We start from the raw sequence: 21,781 nt of genomic DNA, 5'->3' as shown, positions 1-21,781 counted from the left end.
GTGCAATTCTATCCAGAACTAAAGATGGAAAAATATTTTTAGATCCAGGCCCTAAAAGCCTGGTTAGATTTGAAACCTGTTCTTCCCCATCCAGTCATCCAAAGCCTCTAGCTACAAAGACAGAATATTCACAGCATTACTTGGGCAGCCCAAGACCAAAGGTGTACAATTGGGTATCACCAGCCTTCTGATGTTACTTCACCCTGTATCTCTGAATGGCCTCATCCAGAATCTTCATGTAAATGTTAAAGGAATGTGGGGAGAACATCAAACCCTGAAGAACCCTGCAAAAAGGGGGACATGGACTTGACCTCTCCCCAACCCATTAATACTGACTGGAACTTATTCCAGAGGAAGGGAGTAGAACCTGCAAGGCCATGTCCCCTGAAGGATACCATGACTAATAGTACTGAAACCTGCAAAGAGAACAAGAAGAGTCAAGATGGATACACTAACCCCACTTATTATTTATCACATTTCTACTCTAAGTGACTCTCAGCCCTTGCAGGTTCTGTTTGTTGTCTTTGAATTCATGAAGCTCTGAACTAATGAAAAAGCAAATTTAGGGTTGAAAGAAAAGAGGGAAACAATTATAAATAATTGAAATATAGCTGAGCATATGAGAGTTGTTGTGTTTATGTGTTGGGGCAGCTACCTTCAGAATGTATAAACTCACAAAGGTTGATGATCAAAATGTCCAAACCAATTCCAGGCCTTCAGGGCACACAAAGAACACATTTTACTCCCTGTGGGTTAAGCTCATATTCGTGTTCTTCAACTTTACTACACTCACTACTTCCAGCAATATGGTGGTGCTCGACTCAAGCCGTTGGCCACCACAAAGAGAGAGGCAGATCCCTCTAGTAGGTGTATTTGTGTCAAGGGATGAGATGAGAATAAGGTAAGATTTTGGCAACCCTCATTTGCAGCCTTCTCCTCACCTACACAACATCTAGGCTGCAATCAATACTAAAAGAAAGACGAACAGTGAAATTAATGTATGCTGCAGTGGGTTAAGTGGGCGGATGTTTGCAGCATCTTAATTAGTGAACAGGCATGCTTACTTGGCTGCTTTCACTCAAGAATCTAAATATGGATAAAGGGGCAGAAAGAACATGTCTAGCTTAGCATAAATGTGAAATCCCTCCATCACTGCATTGCCAAAACGATCAGCTCTGCCCCTGGCTAGCCGTTACCTTAAGCACTGCAACGTTTTATAACTAAAGATCAAGCGAGTTTAAATGTCATACCAAACATAAATAGTTGTGGTTTCATTTAATCTACAGCAAAAAGATTAGAATTCCTGATATCTGTAATCCATCTTCTTTGCTGGCTTAATGTGATAGCATTGTTTGCACCTTTGTATTTTAAGAAAACCTTTTTTTTTTTGTTCTTTTTTTACTGTTATAGCCTAAAATGGCAACTTCTCATTGCCTGGGAATTGATGCCTTGTAGCACAGTCAAGCTAATTTATATGCAGACTATTATGTCAATAAATCCTCTTTCTCCTTCCCCACAAGGGAGTGGTTGCGTGAATTTTCATCCCCAGTAACTTCCTCCAATATACCTGACCATATTTGGTGATCATCAGGCGTGTGATCAGGTAGCCTGCTTGGGGAAGAGATCAAAACCTCCATCCAATGACCATTATCTGGCAACTTACTGAGCTGATTTAATGAGGTGAAGTTGCTCAGAAAGACTCTGTTCTTCCATTTCCTCCTGTGAGAAATCACTCAAAACAATGACCTCTACAGGTTGCTCTTCTTAGAACAATTATTCTTTCTAACTCCACAGAGGCTGCAGAGAATGAAATTATATCTCCTCATCTCTATAAATTCACTCCTAAGGAATACTGAATTTAGATTTAAGAAGCTACAGGGATTTATTTATTTATTAAATTGTGGCCTTTGAAGTAATTATTTTTAGATAAGTAAATGTGTATTTAGTTTTATGAGAGGGGGAAATCATAGGAGCATTTTACAAGAATGATCTTTTTTGAAATCTGATTTGATTTTCTATGAAGTATATTGTCTTCTTTTTCATTTCTTGATGATCTATAAAAATCCAAGAAACAATTCAAATCAATTTGTTACGAGACACTGATAAGTGATGTTATGGAAATAAAGTTATGTGGTGGGCCTTGTTAGAAAAACCCTCTCACACTTGGAGAGTGAATATGAGGGAGTAATGTCTTGGTTATTTAAGACTTAATTCTTCCTGCATATAACTTGCCACTGAAAACTCTTAAGAATGACAAGACTCTGTAGTTTAGTAGCCAGGCACTTCTTCCAACAGCTACAACCATAGTTGTAATTTGCAGTGATACACTTTTATGTCTGAGCGGAAGAGAAAGAGTAATGGTGTTGTGGATTCAGACTGAAGAAAGCACAACACTGAGGAGAATCATATCTCTTCCAATGATTCTTGGGTACCTGCTTTATGAGAAAGAGGGACCCAATGGAACAATGGAAGAACAAAGATTTTTATAGAAGTTGAGGCCTACAAAGTAGGAAATCTCAGGGATCTGATTGACTGTCCAGTTTGGGGAAGTTAGGCAGGTCCTTGTCTTTGTAGCTGGGGTGAGTTCTGATGTTAGACCGAACAGCCCTTTCAGGAGGGTCAACAGAGCTGGGAAATATCCATTGTAAAGGAAAAGGAATCTTGAGGACATCAGCTGGTGGAAGAAGGGTTAGGGTTTTGCAACTATTTATTCGGGTGCAGTTCCTTAATAAGGCTGCCTCGACCTGAGGTCTGGTGGGGAGGCTTTCTATGCTTTGGTTGAGAGGGGATTTCTTTGTCCAGGGCAAGGAAAGTCAATGGGATTGAATTGGACAAATAGAGAAACTGGGTTTGACCCTGATCACGTCTAAAAATTGAGAGGCGGGGACTAGAAAAGAGCGCAAATTCCATTTTGTTTGAAAGATTTATTTTCTTGATTATATACACTGCTCAAAAAAATAAAGGGAACACAAAAATAAGACATCCTAGATCTGAATGAATGAATATTCTTATTAAATACTTTGTTCATTACATAGTTGAATGTGCTGACAACAAAATCACACAAAAATTATCAATGGAAATCAAATTTAGCAACCCATGGAGGTCTGGATTTGGAGTTAAACTCAAAATTAAAGTGGAAAAAAACACTACAGGCCGATCCAACTTTGATGTAATGTCCTTAAAACAAGTCAAAATGAGGCTCAGTAGTGTGTGTGGCTTCCACGTGCCTGTATGACCTCCCTACAATGCCTGGGCATGCCCCTGATGAGGTGGCAGATGGTCTCCTGAGGGATCTCCTCCCACACCTGGACTAAAGCATCCCCCAACTCCTGGACAGTCTGTGGTGCAACGTTGCGTTGGTGGATGGAGCGAGACATGATATCCCAGATGTGCTCAATTGGATTCAGGTCTGGGGAACGGGCAGACCAGTCCATAGCATCAATGCCTTCGTCTTACAGGAACTTCTGACACACTCCAGCCACATGAGGTCTAGCATTGTCTTGCATTAGGAGGAACCCAGGGCCAACCGCACCAGCATATGGTCTCACAAGGGGTCTGAGGATCTCATCTCGGTACCTATTGGCAGTCAGGCTACCTCTGGCGAGCACATGGAGGGCTGTGCGGCCCCCTAAAGAAATGTCACCCCGCACCATTACTGACCCACATGACCCAAACCGGTCATGCTGGAGGATGTTGCAGGCAGCAGAATGTTCTCCACGGCGTCTCCAGACCCTGTTACGTCTGTCACATGTGCTCAGTGTGAACCTGCATTATCTGTGAAGAGCACAGGGCACCAGTGGCGAATTTGCCAATCTTGGTGTTCTCTGGCAAATGTCAAATGTCCTGCACAGTGTTGGGCTGTAAGCACAACCCCCACCTGTGGACGTCAGGCCCTCATACCACCCTCATGGAGTTTGTTTCTGACCATTTGAGCAGCCACATGCACATTTGTGGCCCGCTGGAGGTCATTTTGCAGGGCTCTGGCAGTGCTCCTCTTGTCCCTCCTTGCACAAAGGCGGAGGTAGCGGTCCTGATGCTGGGTTGTTGCCCTCCTACGGCCTCCTCCACATCTCCTGATGTACTGGCCTGTCTCCTTGTAGCGCCTCCATGCTCTGGACACTACACTGACAAGACACAGCAAACCTTCTTGCCACAGCTCGCATTGATGTGCCATCCTGGATGAGCTGCACTACCTGAGCCACTTGTGTGGGTTGTAGACTCCGTCTCATGCTACCACTAGAGTGAAAGCACTGCCAGCATTCAAAAGTGACCAAACCATCAGCCAGAAAGCATAGGAACTGAGAAGTGGCCTGTGGTCACCACCTGCACAACCACTCCTTTATTGGGGATGTCTTGCTAACTGCCTATGCTTTCCACCTGTTGTCTATTCCATTTGCACAACAGCATGTGAAATTGATTGTCAATCAGTGTTGCTACCTAAGTGGACAGTTTGATTTCACAGAAGTGTGATTGACTTGGAGTTACATTGTGTTATTTAAGTGTTCCCTTTATTTTTTTGAGCAGTGTAGTTCACTTGAGCCCAGAGGCCGGGAAGTGAGAAATGGCAACGCTTTATGACTTGAGCTATGCCATGCCACAATTAAGCCAGAGAAAATCAGCTGAATTCTCCAAGGAACATGATGTAGGCAAGGAGAGAGAGGCCCAAAGAAGTAAACTAATCAAGTAGTAACTAACTATAGGTGGTTTGATAAGCACAGAGCCATACAATCATCTCTTTTAGGCCAGAAGTCCCCAACCCGTGGGCCACTACCGGGTTGTGAGCTATTCAGAACCAGGCCGCCTGAAGCAGTGGGCAAGTGTGCGAGTGTGCACACACAGGCTCCATTTGCACGAGCAGTGGGCGAGTGTGCCCACTGCTAATGCAAATGGAGCTCTATGCGTGCAAGAGAGCACTTGTCTGCTGCTCGCATGAAACCATCCTCTCCCCCGAAAGCCGGAAAGGGGTTGAATTACAATATTTATTACTTTATTTTCATTTTCCAAAAATCTCTTTTACACATTTCTCACTTCCCAGCCTCTGGGCTCAAGTGAAGCATCGTAATCGAGAAAATAAAGCTTACAAACAAAATTAAAATTGCACCCTTTTCTACCCCTCTCTCAACTTTTAGACATGATCAGGGTCAAACCCAGTTTCTTTCTTTGTCTAATCCTATCAGACTCAAATTGACTTTCCTTGCCATTTCTCTTTCCAGTGCACCTTTGCAGATATTCAAATATTTCCATAGAAGTTGGGATTTGGGAGGAGCAAGTCACATTGTTACAATGCAAACTCCCCCACTTACTGTATGTGCTTGAGGCTTTGAAATGCTGTTACAAGAAGGTGAAGCATGCATTGTGATGTCATGTGTGATGACTTGGGGTATGGCACAAAGGCAACACAATCAGATAATCAGTAGGAGTCCCTTTATTAGCTCCAACTTTGCCCCCAATGTCTTGGTTACCTTCTGGCTGGAGAAAAACTCTCCCAGGAACAGCCTTTGGCTGCAGAGAATCAAATCCAAAATGTGGTCAACAAAAACTGTAACTATAAGTCCAATCAAGGCAAAATGAGGTAATTAGTCCAACAGGAGACAGGAGCAAGAATTCCAGACATGAAGGCACAGCAATAACTTCCTGGGAAGACACCAGGAACACAGATAAGCAAAGTGAACACAAGATAAACTCACGTTTGCTCACAGCAGCTGCCGTACTCAGCATGCATTTCTTTTAAACTCTCATTCCTAGCTGTGGCTAATGAAGGGAATCAGGGCCCTTTCCTCCCCCATAAGCCACACAACCCACATTGCTCTCTTCTCCGTTCCTCCCTGCGTGTCCTAGGATGAAGAGGGAGTAGGTCTGGGTCTTCCTCTGAACTCTGTCTCCCTTGTTCTACCTCTTGCCTGCTCTGCTCAACCGGATGTTGCCCTTCCCCAGTTTCTTCCACAGCCAACTGAGCCATACTCCCACTCCCTGTCAGCTGTTAATCTTCCTCCTCAGATTCTGACTCCAACGAGCATGACATCATGCTTGTGTATCATTGTTAGGAATGAATGCCTTTGTGTACAGTATTTCTCTGTTAATATTTTTAAACCGGTAATTGAAGATAAGCCACTGATTTTTGGAGAAACTAATCAAATTGTCACTGTCTAAAAACTGAATTTAAAAAATTGGAAATAAAATTATATCATGTTTCAACTTGTAAAAATGTTCTGGGTAGAGCTTTCAGTTCCTTGAATGTATGTATAATCAAGGCACCACCTACTGTATATTTTTAAAATTAAACCTGAAACTATAAAGCTTCATGAAATTCTAAATACTAATTCTAAATTGAATATTATTTGCACCAAGATTTCATAGCATGTTTTTGTTATTTGTTTAGTTGCTGTAAGCTTTGGTTTCTCTGTTCACTAGTCAACCCTGGAGGTGGAGCTAAAATGTCAGCACATTAGCAGCTTGTGAAATAAGTTCCTGGCTTGCAACAGGCCTTATCACTTCTAGCTTAACTGGATGCCCCCAAAATGCCACCCAAGAAAAGAGCCTGGGCCAGTCCCAGCAACATTGCTGGAACCTAGTGGTCTTCACTAGCACTGTGCTAGTATATATGCTCTTGGTTTATGAAGCCTGTACCTTCCACTTCCTCCATTTAATGGAAGGTTATTACTTTGTCCACAGATATTAACGATAGCCAGGAGGTGAGAATCTATGTTCGCCTTTATTCATTGTCACTACCTGATTCATTCTCTACCACTAAGCTATAATGTGACTTGTTTAGCTTAGAAAGATGTATAAATCTAGCCATGAATTTAGGGCAGGAGACAATATTTGAAACTCCCAGGCACTCATGGTTGTGGCTGCCCAAATTCAGCCACATAATTGGATTTTGTGGGGTTTTACTTTATTTTTTAAATCAAAGCTGTAACTGTGAAAACAGAATGACATGGGGGAGAGATTACTTCTGTTAACTCCACTAAAATGCCCGAATCACCATACATATTTATAGTTCAATGGGTTGCATAAGAAAATCATTAACCTTTTGTAGGGCAATTGTGAGATTCATATTATTTCTGTATTTATTTAAAGGTTTATGCCAATGTCAACAGAGCTGATGAACTTTAACTAAATGTTTGGTATAATATGCTAATATTTTTTTCCATGATATGTCTTTCAGGCATGTTATGGTTATGGTCAACCCAATATGCTTAGAATTCGAGAACTACAATAACTGAATGAAAGTCATCTTTCTTTTTTGTTGCTGTTGAGCGATCAGATTTTTCAGCCCAGTAGTGCACAACCTAACCATGCAGTCCATGATCTATTCCACAGCCTGTTTCTCTACTGCTATTTCTCAGTATATACTCTATTTATATAACAACATCTTTGATGGTCACATATATGGTCACGTATATAGTTAATAAATTAAGCATTCATTTTCCCCTTGAAACCTTTTTATGATGGCTGCTGTTTTGAAGTAGCAGATTATCTTAACTTGAGTGATCTAGTAGCATTGAAATTGTTTAAAGATGAACTTCTTCTTTGATCTCTATTGGATAGACAGGAAATCTGTTAATTTTTTTCCTCAAAGAAAACTGTTCATTTATACAACTGTGGGTTTTTGTTTTGTTTAAGTGCAGGTTTTTTTTTAATGCATTCCTACACAGGTGAAAAAAGATGACAACTTGGTATATTTTAAGCTGACTATTGGTAAAATACAAATTGATATAACAAATGGATACAAGTAAAGGATATAAAGTATTTTGAGTCTTGTTTTTTTTTTCCTGACCGAAAACCAGGGGTGAACGAACAAATTACAGCAGCAATAAGTGCCCTGTTAGAAAACCTGAAAAGGTGAGATCAATCATCTTGGACAAAATCTACAAGGTCATTAAGAATTAATACTTACAAAAATCAGCAAGACGTTATTTGCCATGGCTACTTTTGCTTTAGCCCAGATTAAAATTATTATCAGGATCAGGAGAAAAAGAGCAGATCACACAGACATCTCTTTTGCACAGGCCCAGGTGGTCAGTGAAGTCCCTCTGGGTACCAGTTTAGTAGAAAGGAACCTGTATGCAGTTCGTATCTGGTCTGGCCCCAGTCTTTCTTTTTATGGCTCTGGCTCTGATGTATTTTAATTCCATTTTGATAAGAGATAAACCAAGTTCATTGTCAGTTCCAGCAATTATTTGTACTTGGTTGTATACTTCTGCAAACAATTTTGATGGGATTCCTGGAAGAGAAATTGTCTGGAAAATCTAAAGGCATAGCTGCTTGTATGTGTGCGCAAATGGGGGAATCCCTTTCTCTGCTGGTTGAAAAGCATTGGTGAACTAAAGCTGATTTAAGAGACTCAAGTGTGGTCTAGTCTCCAGAGAACAGATTGTTTGCTTTTGTGTGCACTGTGAGAAGCCAATGGTGCAGGTAAGTATGTAATTAAGGGCTTATTTAAAATTGAGATTCTTTTACACCAGTCTGCTGCATGCTCACAAGGAATAATAACCTACAGTTTACACACCCCTTATACTGTGTTTTGGCCTCTGTAAATACTCTATTTTCCAGATTATTCTTGGTTCATGTTACCAATTATCTGGGTGCCACACGCGTGGAGTTTGGTCCTAGGAAACATTATATATAGGGAACACGGAACACATACATCAATCTGCTCCGCAGCAATTTTGAACTACATTTAAATCGGTTTTATCACTCTGAATATATTTCAGCACAAAAACATCACTGAAAGCATTGCTGTACTCTTTATGCTGTATTTTCTAAACGGAGCAGTACAGTATCTGGTTTGACATTACTGAAGGTGGCACACACAAAAGTGTCTCATAAAGGCTTTGGGGGCACTCTTGGTTGCTTTTCTTTAGAAAACTACATTATATTTAGCCCAAATTCATTTTAGCAGAGAGAAAAAATTCACAAGCATTTGCTCATTTCATTATGATGCAGAAAGTTAATTGAAGTGTAATCAGCTCTTTCTGGAAGAGAATGAAGACTGTTACTTCATTAAAAGTAGACATTCCCATATAATAGTCCAAGAATTGCTTTCATGTTTTGTAATCGTGCATTTGGGGGCGAACTTTAACTTGTTTCCACTCGGTACAAAAGCAACGTATCTTAAGTACACCACTTCCTTCCAAGGCAAGTCAGGACGTGATGTGCCCCCAACTCTCTTTCCTGAGTCTCCCTCCTATGCAAATACTTCATTACTATTTCGCGCCACATATATAGGTCCTTGAAGGACGATAGACGCCTATGCTAAACTTGAAAAGAAAAAGAAAACCCGGCCAGCTTTCACAATCTTTTCTACTTTTTGCTACACATCCACCTTCACGACTATTCGAAAACCGCGTGTCAGGCGACCGAGCGGCGTGAACGAAAAGCAACGTCTGCGAAAAGCAAGGCTCGTACCTTCCAGGACCACACAGCACTTTTCGCGGGAAAAAAAAAAAAAAGCGCCCGTATCTAATCCCCGCCTCCGGCGAATTGTAAGTAGCTTTGGCGCGAGTCTGAGTCTTGTGGTTGGACCCGGGAGAAGCTTCGGGAGCTCCACGCGTGGCAAATCTGCAGTTAGTATGGACCCTTTCGGCTTGCAGGTGAGCGCCTTGGTCGCAGCGTAGGACTGTCCTGTGTAGACATTTACTTTTTTTTTTTTTTTAACCATGGAGTAAGTGCTGGGCAGCTCTCGGGATTGGGTTGCTGGGGAAGTCGGGCGGTGCAGCTAACTACTTTTACAAAGTTTACAAAGACCCGAGGTTAAGAGTTATTATGGGCTGGCGAGGAAAAAAAAAAAGCCTCGCAGATGTTGGAATGGGAACGGATTCGGAACGGGGAGGGGGGAGGAGGAAAGAGGAAGTAAAAACAATAAGCTTTGCAATACGTTTGTTTGGCTTTTAGCGTTCCTCGGGCTTCCGCCAGTCTATTGGCAAAATGCGTGGAAGAATTGCCGCCCCGCAGTCTCTCTCTTTTATTTTTATTTTTTTGTTTACTCCGCGTGTTTTCATGGCGTGGCCAAGCGCCCTTCGGAGCCGTTTTAAAGCGGGCACATGGCTCGCCAAGCCTTAAGTTACGAGGCGAAGTTGTTCGGGTTTAAAGGCTGAAAGAGTCAGCCGGCTTTGGAAACGGCTGCTCGGTTAAAAAAAAAAAACTTGGGCTCCCTCGACCCCCGCTCCCCGCCGCCCAGCCACGCGGCAGGTTTTTACCCTGTAAGTAGGGTTTTTTTTTCTTTCTTCTTTTAAGGGCGAGGGTGCTGCTGAAGCCGACGAGGAACTTGGCAAAAAGTAACGCTTCGTTCAAGCCATGACTTTCCACCATTCCTTTCTGAGAATCTGGAACTCGGGAGTAAAGCGGCGAGCTTTTACTTTTTATATACTGTAGGTGGTAGAGAGTCAGGGCAGGCTCAGCTCAGGGTGATTTACACACCTTTTTCCCGCCTCTCTCTCTCTCTCTCTTTCTCTTTCTTTTTTGTTCCCGAGATCGGCGTGCACCACCACCAGACAGTAATCCTTTGTTTCACCGCCAGGCTCCCCCAAAGTATTTTCCCTCCCAAAACTTGCTCCTCTATTGGGGGTTGGGGGGGGGAGAAAAAAAAACCCACAAACAACAGCAACCCCAAGTCAAATAAACTTTATTGCAAATAAACTTTCGTCTCTTCGGGCATTTCTCTCGGCTGGGGAGAGGGAGAAAGAAGCCGGCGAGGTGGGGGATATAAATCCTTGCTTCTCCCGCACATATCGATCTCTTCAAATTTACCTCCCCCCCACCCCAATCCATCCCCGCCTATCTCTTGTGGCTTAGTGGTCGAGCTAAGTTTTCATTTTTGGGGTGGCTTCAGCGCCGAAGTTGGATACAACTTTGGGGGGGGGTGTCAGAAACCCGAAGAACCCCACCTTCTCTGCTCGTTTCCTTTTTGAGCATGCCGCGAAAAGAGGGTGGAGGAAACCGAAGTCCGTCCTTTTCAGAAGGGATCTCGGCGCGCATGGTAGACACTCCTATTTCCTCTGTAAGAAGGGACCTGGAGGGTTTACCAGCTCCTGGGTGAAAGCTGGCATAGAAATAAATCATTGGTCCGATAAATAATCAGACCAATGGTTGGCTGGTGTTCAAATATGGAATACTCCTTTCAGGAAGGCCTTGAAAAAGTTGCTTTGGAGGGGGGGGGAGGGACATAACTTTGACAGAAGTAGAACTCACCAAAGGAGAATTTTTTTAAAAAAATTTTTTCCATTGGTGCAAAAAAAAAAAGACTAGAAAGATGCAGAAATGCCCTAGGCCTGAGGTTCAGTATGGAGAAATAAGTAGTTTTTAGTCTGTCTCGAGTGAAGGTTGCCGATTTACTGTACAATACTGTAGTCACAAATTGAGGTTACACCTCTTAATGACACTTGCCTTTTTTACATGAAAAATAGGTCAGTTGAATATTGACTCGGATAAACCCTTAATAGAGCTCCTTAGCCGGTTTTGAATTAAAAATTTCTTTTAAACCTTTTTAGATTGGCTTTTTTCTTAGCCCATTTGAGCTTGAAAAACAACAGCTTTGTTTTCCCTTCCATGTTATCAGGGCTGTGTAAATAGTGACCTCCCAAGTGATTTTATTCTCAAATCAACCTTGTGAGGTGGGCTAGCCTGAGTCGCTGGTTCAAAGACAGCCATGAAACATGATTTAGTGGCACTCTGTTGGCTTAATCTGATACATTGGCACTTTTTAAAATCTGGTTACCCTGTAAGTAATTGTCAGCTTACTTAATCGCAGGCCTCAGACAATGAGACAGACTTTCAGAGAGGTGTGCTATGGTGACAGGATTGTACCATAATTTGGTTGTCACATTACTTTTTTGGCATTATTGTTAACTTAAAAGTATGTGTTTGTGGATTCTGCCAATTTGGGGCAGAAGATGTATATAATTATTTTGCAGAAAGAGTTTGACATATCTGTAGTCTACCTAACACAATGGGGGCATCTTTTAGTTCATCTTAATGGTATTTTACTTCTTGACAGATAAACCTTTAGTTTGCCAACCTAAACACAACAAGAGTCAACACGTTAGATATACGATTATGGAATCCCAATCTGGTTCTTGCTTTTGGGAGATCATGGCTAAATCTGAATTATTTATGCTTGTTGTAATGTACCCACAAGAATGGTTGAATTGAGCTGATGAAGAATACATGGCTGCCTTTTACTAAAACGATCATACGAGTTGGTCATAGCCAAAATAGGACCAACAATTTTGCTACGCTGTCTTAATTGTAAACTTATGGTATAAAAGAATGTTAAATTTTAACTATATTTCCTTACTATATGTTGTAGATGAGTTTAAGTCCCATAAATGTGCAGTAAATGTCTCAAGAGTTGTATTGCTTCCAAAATATGTATAATGTCATTAGTAAAAATTTCTCCAGCTTAATAGATTGTGCTTGTTTTACCATAGTGGCACAAAATATGATAGAAGTCTTTTTTTAAAAAAATAATGTATACTTCAGTATAGTCTGTAGCTAAACTAGGTTAGATTAGCTTTATTAGGCCAGCCTACATAACACGTAGTAATTAATTGAGTTGTAATTGTCCATTTTACAGGGCAACCTTTCAGGGAAGAGAAAATCCAGAGCATTCCGTAATACTAGGCTAATCCCTATGGAAACGTCTTCATCCTCTGATGATAGCTGTGACAGTTTTGGCTCTGATAATTTTGCAAACACAGTAAGTAAAAAGTGCAAGAATAAACAGAAACTGAATGTGTGGTGTTCAGAAATACCCCATTTGTGATTAAAATGCTTTGCTTACATTTCTGTACAGCAGTTATATGAATATATAGTATGAACTCTAATTTCATTTCACTTCTTCCCTTGTGCTCCTAGGTAGTAATTGTTGGAGGTAGATTAGCCACTTACTCTATCCTTTTGAAATGTCGCCTAACCTAACACGCCTGATGATTTGCTATAAAAGCTCTGAAACCATTTGTAAACCTCCTGAACCATTTTTCTTTGTTACAAAAGCTATTCTCTTGTAGTGCACTTGTACAATGTGATTTGCTCTCAGAACAGTTTATGGAAAATAGCTTCTCATTAAAAAAAAGAGAGAGAGAAAGAAAGAAACACATAGTGTACTTATTCTCTTTAAGAAACCAACTTTCAAGCCAGAAGTTGCAGAAGAAATGGCTAAAATATTTTACGAGGATTCAGATGAAGAATCTTTCTGTGGCTTTTCAGAAAGTGAGATTCAAGATGTGCTGGTGAGTTGAGCATTTAAAGTTCCTAATTACTATTGTCCTTATTCTGCACACCGAAATAGGCCAAGTTCCTTCAACTTCCATAGACGGAAAAATAGTTGTTTTGAATGAGAAGCCAGCAAGGGAACTCAAAATTATCAGCTATCTTGCACATGAGGATTGAATCTTGGTCTTCCTGTGTAAGATTAGAGCTCCTTTTCAATATTGTGGTAAAATTGTGTGATCAGAAAGGGATAATATTTTTGACAGTGATGAAGTAGCTCTTTTGCCCATGTGTAAGCTGGCAAATGAAGTTCCAATAATATAAACTTATCGCTATATCTTTTCCATTGAAAAAGTGCTATGTAAAACAAAGCTACAAAAGAAAACTCATTAAAAATAAAATGGTAGAATAACATGATGGGTAGCATATATTACCTTAGGGAATTATTACCTTAGGGAAAATACATATTTCCAAATGTGAGCAATGAGGTGACTTGCTGACTTTTAACAGAAGAAAGCTGAAAAAGTGAGAAGGAAGGATGAAGGCCCAGTTTCTAATGTCTTCTAAAAATACCTATAAAGAAAAGCTCTTCTAAGATTAACTTACCCTCACTTTGCCCTTCCCAGGATCTATGCCTGGAATAATAATAATTTGAAAAGCTGAAAGGCAGACAAGTACTTAAATGTCCTTTTTCTCTAATTCTTCCAAGTCAAGAGCAAAGGTCAACAAATGAATATAAAAGGAAGAGGAAGTGGTTTAATTAAGATAACCTATAATATCTGTGCTCTATGGTGGCTCTAAATTGCGTGTCAAACTCGTGGCATCACGTGACGTATTGTGACTTTCTTCCCCTTCGCTAAACCGGGCATGGGCAAGGCCAGCATTTGAAGCATCTGGCCCGTGGGCCGCGAGCTTGACAGCCCTGCTCTAAATGATTGATATAGAATCTGTTACCCTAGATGTTACGCTACAGCTTTCAGCAGTTCTGGTTAGCAAGAGCAGTGATAAAGAGTTGTAGTTTACGAATGTTGAGTGAGCCACTGGTTTTCCACTCTTTGATCTGGTATAGGTCCATGAAATGTTGAAATTGTCAGTCTAACTATACAAACAGCTTACTATGTTTTTTATTATTTGGATTTCTTTAAAATAGAAACTGGGGACAGATTCTGAAGAAGAAGCAGAGAAATGTTCACGTAAATGGCCTAAGAAAAGTGCTGTTCCCCTTAAAGTTGCTCTGAAGTTCCCACCACGAAGGTCTAAGAGGGGAAAGAGTAATACAGTTCCAGCTTCACAACCTTCCTGTAAATTGGACTCCGAGGCAGAATCTGATGAAGAAAGTGGACCCAAATTCTTGGAGAGAAGAGCTTTAAATATAAAGGAGAACAAAGCCATGGTAAACATAAAAGAAAGTCCTCAAAATCTGGTTTTTTTCTGAATGGTGAATTAATTTGGTGGCTTCTGTTTCATTGTAAAAACATTCAACTTCTTGATGCTGCTTCATTAAACATTTTAATGCTACTTAATGATTATCAACCTGAGGCAGCTTAAACAGTATTCAAAATTATAATTATGCAGGCATTTTTAATCTCATTCCTTCAATATTGTCCATCTTTGCCATTTGAATAAGGAATTCTAGAATACTTTGTGAAAAATTCTGAAACAACTGGAAAAGTAGATCCAATAGATCAAGAATAAATGACCTGTTCATTACTATGTACTTGTCTCCATATTCATGGAGATGACCAAAGGTTTTGATCACTATAGGTTTTTTTATTCCTCTTAAGTAATTTGATCAGTCTTTGTGTTGTGTTTTTGAATAAATGTCTATACAGTTTCTTTAATAAAGGTTCTGTCTGGGATTTCACTACTTATTTCCTGTTCTTCATTACAGCTTGCAAAGCTAATGGAAGAATTAAAAAGTGTGTCTGGAATTTTTACTAAAAGAGGCCCACTCGCAACTCCTACTCTGGTAAATCACATGTACTTTATTAACTTCCCGGTTTACTTCATAATTATCCAACAAGTATTATTACTATTTTTCAAGCCTGTTTATTGATGAACTTAGAGCAAATAAATTAAAGTCCATTTCCTCATTATATCGTAAAATAATTGCCACTTGTAATTATTTTTTGATTTGCCCATCTATAAAATTTCAGTGCTCAGTTAGACATACCAGGTTTTTAAACCTAAAACTAATACACCAGAAGTCTTTTTAAAATAAACACATGCACTTCTCAGAGTTCTGATCTGGATCTTGCTTAATCAAGTCCACGATGAGCAAACTATACTTAAACCAGGTGCTGGTGGATGCTTGACAGCTAACCTACATTTTATGAGAAAAACATGCCAGCACAATCAGAACAGCAACAATTCTATCACATTTTCCCTTTCCTGCAAGAAGTTTTAACTTTTTATAGTGTGTAAATGAATGACCAATAAATACAATTGCAGAATTCTAGAAGTAGATGTATCAAACGGGTATTGAGTAGATGAAAACAGTTTTACACTGTACTTCCCTTCTGTTAATTTGGCTAGATTATATTTGAGTGGCTTGATTCATTAGAGCTGCAGGTGACCATTCTATGAACCTTTATCTGAGAGTAAGTTTACTATGGTTTAAATTTGGAGAGGAGTAAATAGCTAAATTTGAGAAAATGTGCTGTAGCTTATAAATGATTTAAGGTCACATACCTGTCTGACATGGCCATGTTACCTTTATCCTCATCCAAGAAAGCCCAGCGCAGTCCAAGAAAATCAGTTCCCAGAAGTGCTCCAAGGAGGAATCCAGAAAGACGTTCTAGACCTCACACAAGGTCCAGATCCCTAATTGAAGGCCCTCCAAATTCCATGTCTATGGAGGAAGAGGAGGAGGATCCCTACGTGTTAGTGAGAAGGAAAATGTCTGATGATTTTTCTGAGGTATGTTGGTGATATTTATTTCGGACAACCAAGTACATTGATCCTTAAATAGCCTAGGTGGTGTAGATAAAGGTTTTCATATAAAACAACCACAACTAGTCATAATTAAGCTAGGCCAATGGGTTCTTTTCATCTTTCATATGGTTCACAACTGTGGATATATGGCCCCTCTTGGCTTGATTGCCAAGACAGTTCAGTAGCAAGATTTGCCATTGTTCCTGGCCATATCTTTTTAGAGCCCTTCAAAAATATACGGCTGAGCGCAGCCCTTGGCCAGAAATCTGGCTTTGTCCTGATTGAAATGAAAACCCTTAAACCGTATTTCAGGAAGAAAAAAAATAGCATCTTCAGAATTGGAAATGAAGGAGAAATTGTACATTTATTGAGCTAAAACCAACAAGCCACTGTCATGCAGTAATGTGATCCAAGACTTTGGTTAAGAAATTCAGGGACGTCTCTGCATAAATATTACAGTGCTTTACGGAACTCTTCAATGGCTTGACTTAACCCAACAATACTGTTTTCTTCAGGATGAAAGGGACACCCCCAGAAGGAAGCGCACTAGTGCTATGACCCTTCCCCATGTCATCCGTCCAGTGGAAGAAATAACCGAGGAAGAGTTGGATAATATTTGTGAAACTGTGAAAGAGAAAGTCTACAACCGTGCAACGGTAAGTTCACATGTTCTGCATTCAGCCCTTTGGTTTGCTTTGTCCAAATTATGTTAACAGGTAGTGAGTGCATCATTGTTGCTTTGATTGTCTCCTCTTCACTAGAGCCTGATCCTAAACTCTGATGCTTGTATTTCCTGTGTTAGAGCCAAGGGGATCTTTGATTCTTTGTTCTACCTCATACTGCATAATTGCAGAAACTGCAACACCAGGAAGTTTCTTAAGTTGATTCTTTGCAGTTAGGAAATCAAACCGAGCAGGTAGAGTACCTAGCCAAAGAGGAGGATCTTTCTCACTTTCTGTAGACTTCACTGAAATATTTGATACATGACAAATATAGTTGAAGATTTGGACTGGGGAGATTCAACTTCAAATTCCCATTTGATCAGGGAGTTCACTGGATAACTTTAGGCCAATAACATTCTCAGTTCAACCTATTTCTCAAGATTGTTGTTATGAAAATAAAAAAGTCCTGTTTAAGCAGTAAAGTCACTTTCCAAGAGGAAAAAAAAGATGGGAGTAAAGTAGTCTTGGGTCTAATGCTTTTCATTTGCTACCATTGCCTGTACATATTGGTGAGAGCTGTAAATGCAACACATCTCTTAAAATGGAGGTTCACATGTTGGGGCTTCATTGATAAATTGTAAAAATAATATTAGTTTACCAAGCTCAGATATAATGGCATCTTTTGGTTTGCTGCTATTTACCATTTGATTAATTTACAAAATAAAGGACTGAAGCAATTGGCATTTAGATAAGCTTCGAATACATAAAATCTGGTTTTTTTTTTATTAATCAGGCAGTTATTCAGTGGCCATAATTCTAAGCCATAAGAGGGTTGCTTTGCTTTGGCTTAGTGCAGGAGTCCCCAAACTTGGCAACTTTAAGACTTGTGGACTTCAACTCCCAGAATTCTGGGAGTTGAAAGTCCACAAGTCTTAAAAGTTGCCAGGTTTGCAGACCTCTGGTTAGTGCAATGTATAGAGAACCAGTTTGGTCTAGTGGTTAAGTTACCAGGCTAGAAACCAACAGACTGAGTTTTGATCCCACCTTAGGCATGAAAGCCAGCTGGTGACTGGGTCTGTCCTTTTCTCTCAGCCCAACTCATTTTACAGGATTGTTGTCAGGAAAATCAGAGGAAAGAGTATTAAAAGTATTGTTCGCCGCCTTGAGTTATTTATAAAAATAAAAGTAGGGTAAAAAAAAAGTTAAAAACAATAAAAATGTGTGAACATATGCACTATAATTTATAGCATGTGTAAACTAAACCACTGGGTCCACGTGATGACACTAAGATGAGACAAGGGTGCGATGTTTTTTTCAAAGCAACAATCAACCTGGTATCCTTTACCTTTGCTGCTCTCTTTAACAGGGTTCTACCTGTCACCAGTGTCGTCAGAAAACGACAGATACTAAGACAAATTGCAGGAACCCAGAGTGTCTTGGAGTACGTGGCCAATTCTGTGGGCCTTGTCTTCGTAATCGTTACGGAGAAGAAGTCAGGGCTGCCTTGCTGGATCCAGTAATTATTTTATTTTCATGTTTGCTTGAATGCATGCTAACGTCATAAAAAAGTAAACATACAGGTAGTCCTCATTTAGTGATCAGAATTGGGATTCACAATTCTGTTAATAAATGATGCAGGCTAAATGGAAAATCAAATGACCATTAGGTTTTTCTTTTTCCCCATTCTCCCTCATCCTGGTACTGGGATAATTCCGCAAGAATCGAATTAATTGGAGAGGAAGGGATTACAAGAGAGTAAGTGAGCACATTAGGCACTGGCACTAGCTGATTCCTTTCAGTGGGTTTTCTTCCTTATGTGCCTGCTTACTCTGTATTCTTTTCCCAATCTCCCTGGTTTATGAAGGGGGGAAATGGTATAGGGCAGGGATGTCAAACTCATGGGCTGGATGCGTCATGCGCTGCCCACGCCTGGTTTAGCAAAGGGGGAAAAAGTCCCGATATGTCACGTGACGCTGCCATGACCACGTGAGATTTACATCCCTGGTATAGGGCACAACATGTACAACTGACTATAAAAGCAAACACGAGAAAGATCATAAATGCACATCTTGATAATTTTGTTCAGCGCTGTCATAACTTTGAATATGGTTAACTGCATGAGGCATTTGGTAAATGAAGTGTACCTGTATTTTTTCAATTTCCTATTTAAAATGTGTAATATGTTTATGATGTTCTAGTTCAGGGCTGTCAAACTCAAGTCATCACGTGAGGTATTGGGACTTTTTACCCTTTGCTAAACTGGAGGTGGGCGTGTCCAGCACGTTAAACATTCGACCCGTGGGCTGTGAGTTTGACATCCCTGTTCTAGCTGAACCGTGATGCTGTCATGGTATTCTAGATGGATCATAGGCAACGAGAACTAAGTTGAATCTACCTATAGTTCATTCTTACTCTCCCTTTTTTTCCTTTAGAACTGGTACTGCCCACCTTGCCGTGGGATCTGCAATTGTAGCTTCTGCCGGCAGCGGGAAGGAAGATGTGCTACTGGTGTCTTGGTTTACTTAGCCAAATATCATGGATATGATAATGTCCATGCTTACTTGAAAAGGTAAATTTCATTTTTTTTTCATGAATCGGGAAATAGATACAAATTACTGGCAAGAAGGCATGCATGCATTCATAAAGATCCAGGTTCAAAGAGGCATTTCATGTTTAGAACAATATTAAGTTACTTGTTGATTGCCTTAGTTTCACTTTGTGGTTTTTTTTTCTTCACCCCTTACAGTCTGAAACAAGAACTTGAAATGCAAGAATGAACTTCGGAAGCAATTCCAGAATAATCTTCAGTGCATATGCTAAAATTTGCCTGATTTGAGAATTCATTTTTATTAATGGTTGGCATCTTTTAAAAAGGGGAACAAAAATTGTGACTTTTGACTGAAGCTCAAAGTTGCGGGATAGTGGTTTGTCATGCCGTTAAATCAAAGCTTCCTTAGTCCTGTTTCATGATGAATGCTACTGGATCTTAATTAGCATCCCGCGAAGCAGGTAGAGGTCTCATTCAACCCATTGGGTAGCAACGGCTTCATACAAAAGCTATAACCAACCAAAAGCAGTACTTGCCATTATAGTTCTCCTGAATCTCACCATGTGAGATTTTCTGGTGTCAGTTTGCATAGGTACTTTCCCCATGCAACTCTGAGTTTATGTTCATGTTGGAACTGCCGCTGTCACATTATCACTAACTATTGTTAATGTTAGCTGAGTCCAATTTTTGTTTCCCCTTTGTTGGAAAGAAAGTCTTTGGGGGGGCATTCATTGTATCTACATTTGCAGTTATTGTGTATAGTAGATTCAGTAATGAATCAAATGCTAGCTTTTAAAGCTACTGTAAATAGCAGCCGTAATTATCTAATTACAAAGCAACTTAAATTCTTGATAACTTTTTTTTTTTTTTGAAAGAAGCAATGATAAAAGAACTCAATACTTAGGTTCAAAATTTTGATAGTAATTGAAATGGTTTCAATCAATGGTTTCAAGTGCGAAGTGTACCTGATCAGTCATGCTTAGGACCATGTTTTGTTGTGTTTAAAATAGTACTTACAATGAAAGCTTGACTAAAAGGGATTTGAGAAAATCCAGACGTTTGAAAAATTAATAAATCATTTGATCCTAAAGCTTATTGTCCCTGAGATCTTGATAAGGGATATTTAAAAGGAACCATTAGAGTTTGGGAAGGCAGTTTCATTAGGGTTGCAAAAATCCAAAAATAATTAGCTGGAAGTAAATTGTTAAAGCAAATTGTCTCTTTGCCGTTAATCTAGATGTTTGCAGATGGGTTCAAGTAATTCTAAATTGTGTTATTGACCGAATAATATTACTCGCCTAATGCAAAAGCATCATGCCTTACATTTTCTCAAAAATTGTGTGTTGTATATAGAGATTAACAACTCTTCCATTATAGTTTATGCTGGAGCCAATCTTGCATGATCTGCATATTGGATTGTAAATGCTAGGTTTTCAGGCGGTAATTTGATAAACTCTGTGCTTGTCTAAAGAAGTGACCATGAACAATACAGTTTCATGGGTTGTAATGTAGATAGGATCCTAATTGATGATATTTCAAACTGTGTTGGTTAATAGGGCATGGACCTTGTCCATCAAAAACACAGGTGGAGGGTTGTGGCTTTCATTTACTAACTGGTAGTGTATCTGCTTAAATGCTGTGCTAACTGGATAAAAGGCTACGCATCCAAAATGCATTGGATATAAAATTCATCAGTGTTGAATAAACTGCAAGAGGGAAAGTGAACAGATCTCTTGAGTTGCAGAGACCCTTTAAGAAGGAATCACTTTTACTTTTACTCATACTCGTTGCCATTTGTAGGCTGTTCAATGCAATATAAAATCTAAATGGAATTAAGAGTATCATCTCTCTCACAAAAAGTTTAGATTTAATTTTCATAGTGCACACTTCGGTGTGTGTGGGGGGGAATCATTGTCTGTTTTGCTTTGCCTCTAAAATTGTGGTTCTGTTTTTCTGTATTTTGTGAACAGGTGTTAATGCTTGGACACATGTGGCTATTATTTTCTGCATTCGTTTAAATACAGCAAAAGACAGTAACTCTACTCAAGTATTTTCCCTAGAGTAGTTTGAACAATACTGTAACCTGATACTTTTTATGTATGAAATGTAATTTTGATATTAAAGTTTGCTTAGCAGTGGGCTGAAAAGGCCACGTTTCTTGTGCTTCTGTGTGTGCCAAAGTCCCAGTCAGCACTGATATTTTGGGTACAGGATAAAACATGCATGCCTCTGATCCTGTACGAAAACTGCTTGCAGTGCATATTTGGATTTTCCATATTTATTTGTAATCGGATCAAGATATTAACAGCAAGGGGAAAAAACACAATTGTAGCAGAGAAATAAATTTAAAGTAAATATTCTCTCCCTCCCTTTCCTCATCCTTTTTTAAGCAGCAAAGTTGCCTTTAATAATCCAAGCTCTGATC

The 21,781-nt window shown here is 39.8% G+C and overlaps 1 protein-coding gene across 5 annotated transcripts; it reads left to right on the top strand.

The window, feature by feature from the left end:
• The first annotated feature begins 9,432 nt into the window (after positions 1-9,432).
• Positions 9,433-21,490, top strand: CDCA7 (cell division cycle associated 7). 5 transcript variants are annotated; one of them, XM_087949713.1, is made up of 11 exons: positions 9,484-9,596; positions 10,240-10,373; positions 12,578-12,700; positions 13,122-13,232; positions 14,363-14,605; positions 15,104-15,181; positions 15,943-16,131; positions 16,662-16,802; positions 18,175-18,324; positions 19,241-19,377; positions 19,555-21,490. In XM_087949713.1, the coding sequence occupies exons 3-11, from the start codon at positions 12,635-12,637 to the stop codon at positions 19,583-19,585; spliced, it is 1,146 nt and encodes a 381-aa protein (XP_087805839.1). In that variant the 5' UTR covers positions 9,484-9,596; positions 10,240-10,373; positions 12,578-12,634; the 3' UTR covers positions 19,586-21,490. The 5 variants fall into 5 exon arrangements, with proteins under 5 accessions (XP_026533482.1, XP_087805839.1, XP_087805838.1 ...); XM_087949712.1 differs by having other exon boundaries at positions 9,486-9,596; positions 10,240-10,341; XM_026677697.2 differs by lacking the exon at positions 10,240-10,373 and having other exon boundaries at positions 9,433-9,596.
• The last annotated feature ends 291 nt before the right edge of the window (positions 21,491-21,781 follow it).

The sequence above is a fragment of the Notechis scutatus genome, chromosome 1 (genome assembly GCF_049901735.1).
Source record: "Notechis scutatus isolate UNSWTSFEM ecotype Mainland chromosome 1, rNotScu1.2, whole genome shotgun sequence".
In the NCBI taxonomy this organism is placed as follows: Eukaryota; Metazoa; Chordata; class Lepidosauria; order Squamata; family Elapidae; genus Notechis; species Notechis scutatus.
This window is presented reverse-complemented; position numbering and strand designations above follow the sequence as displayed.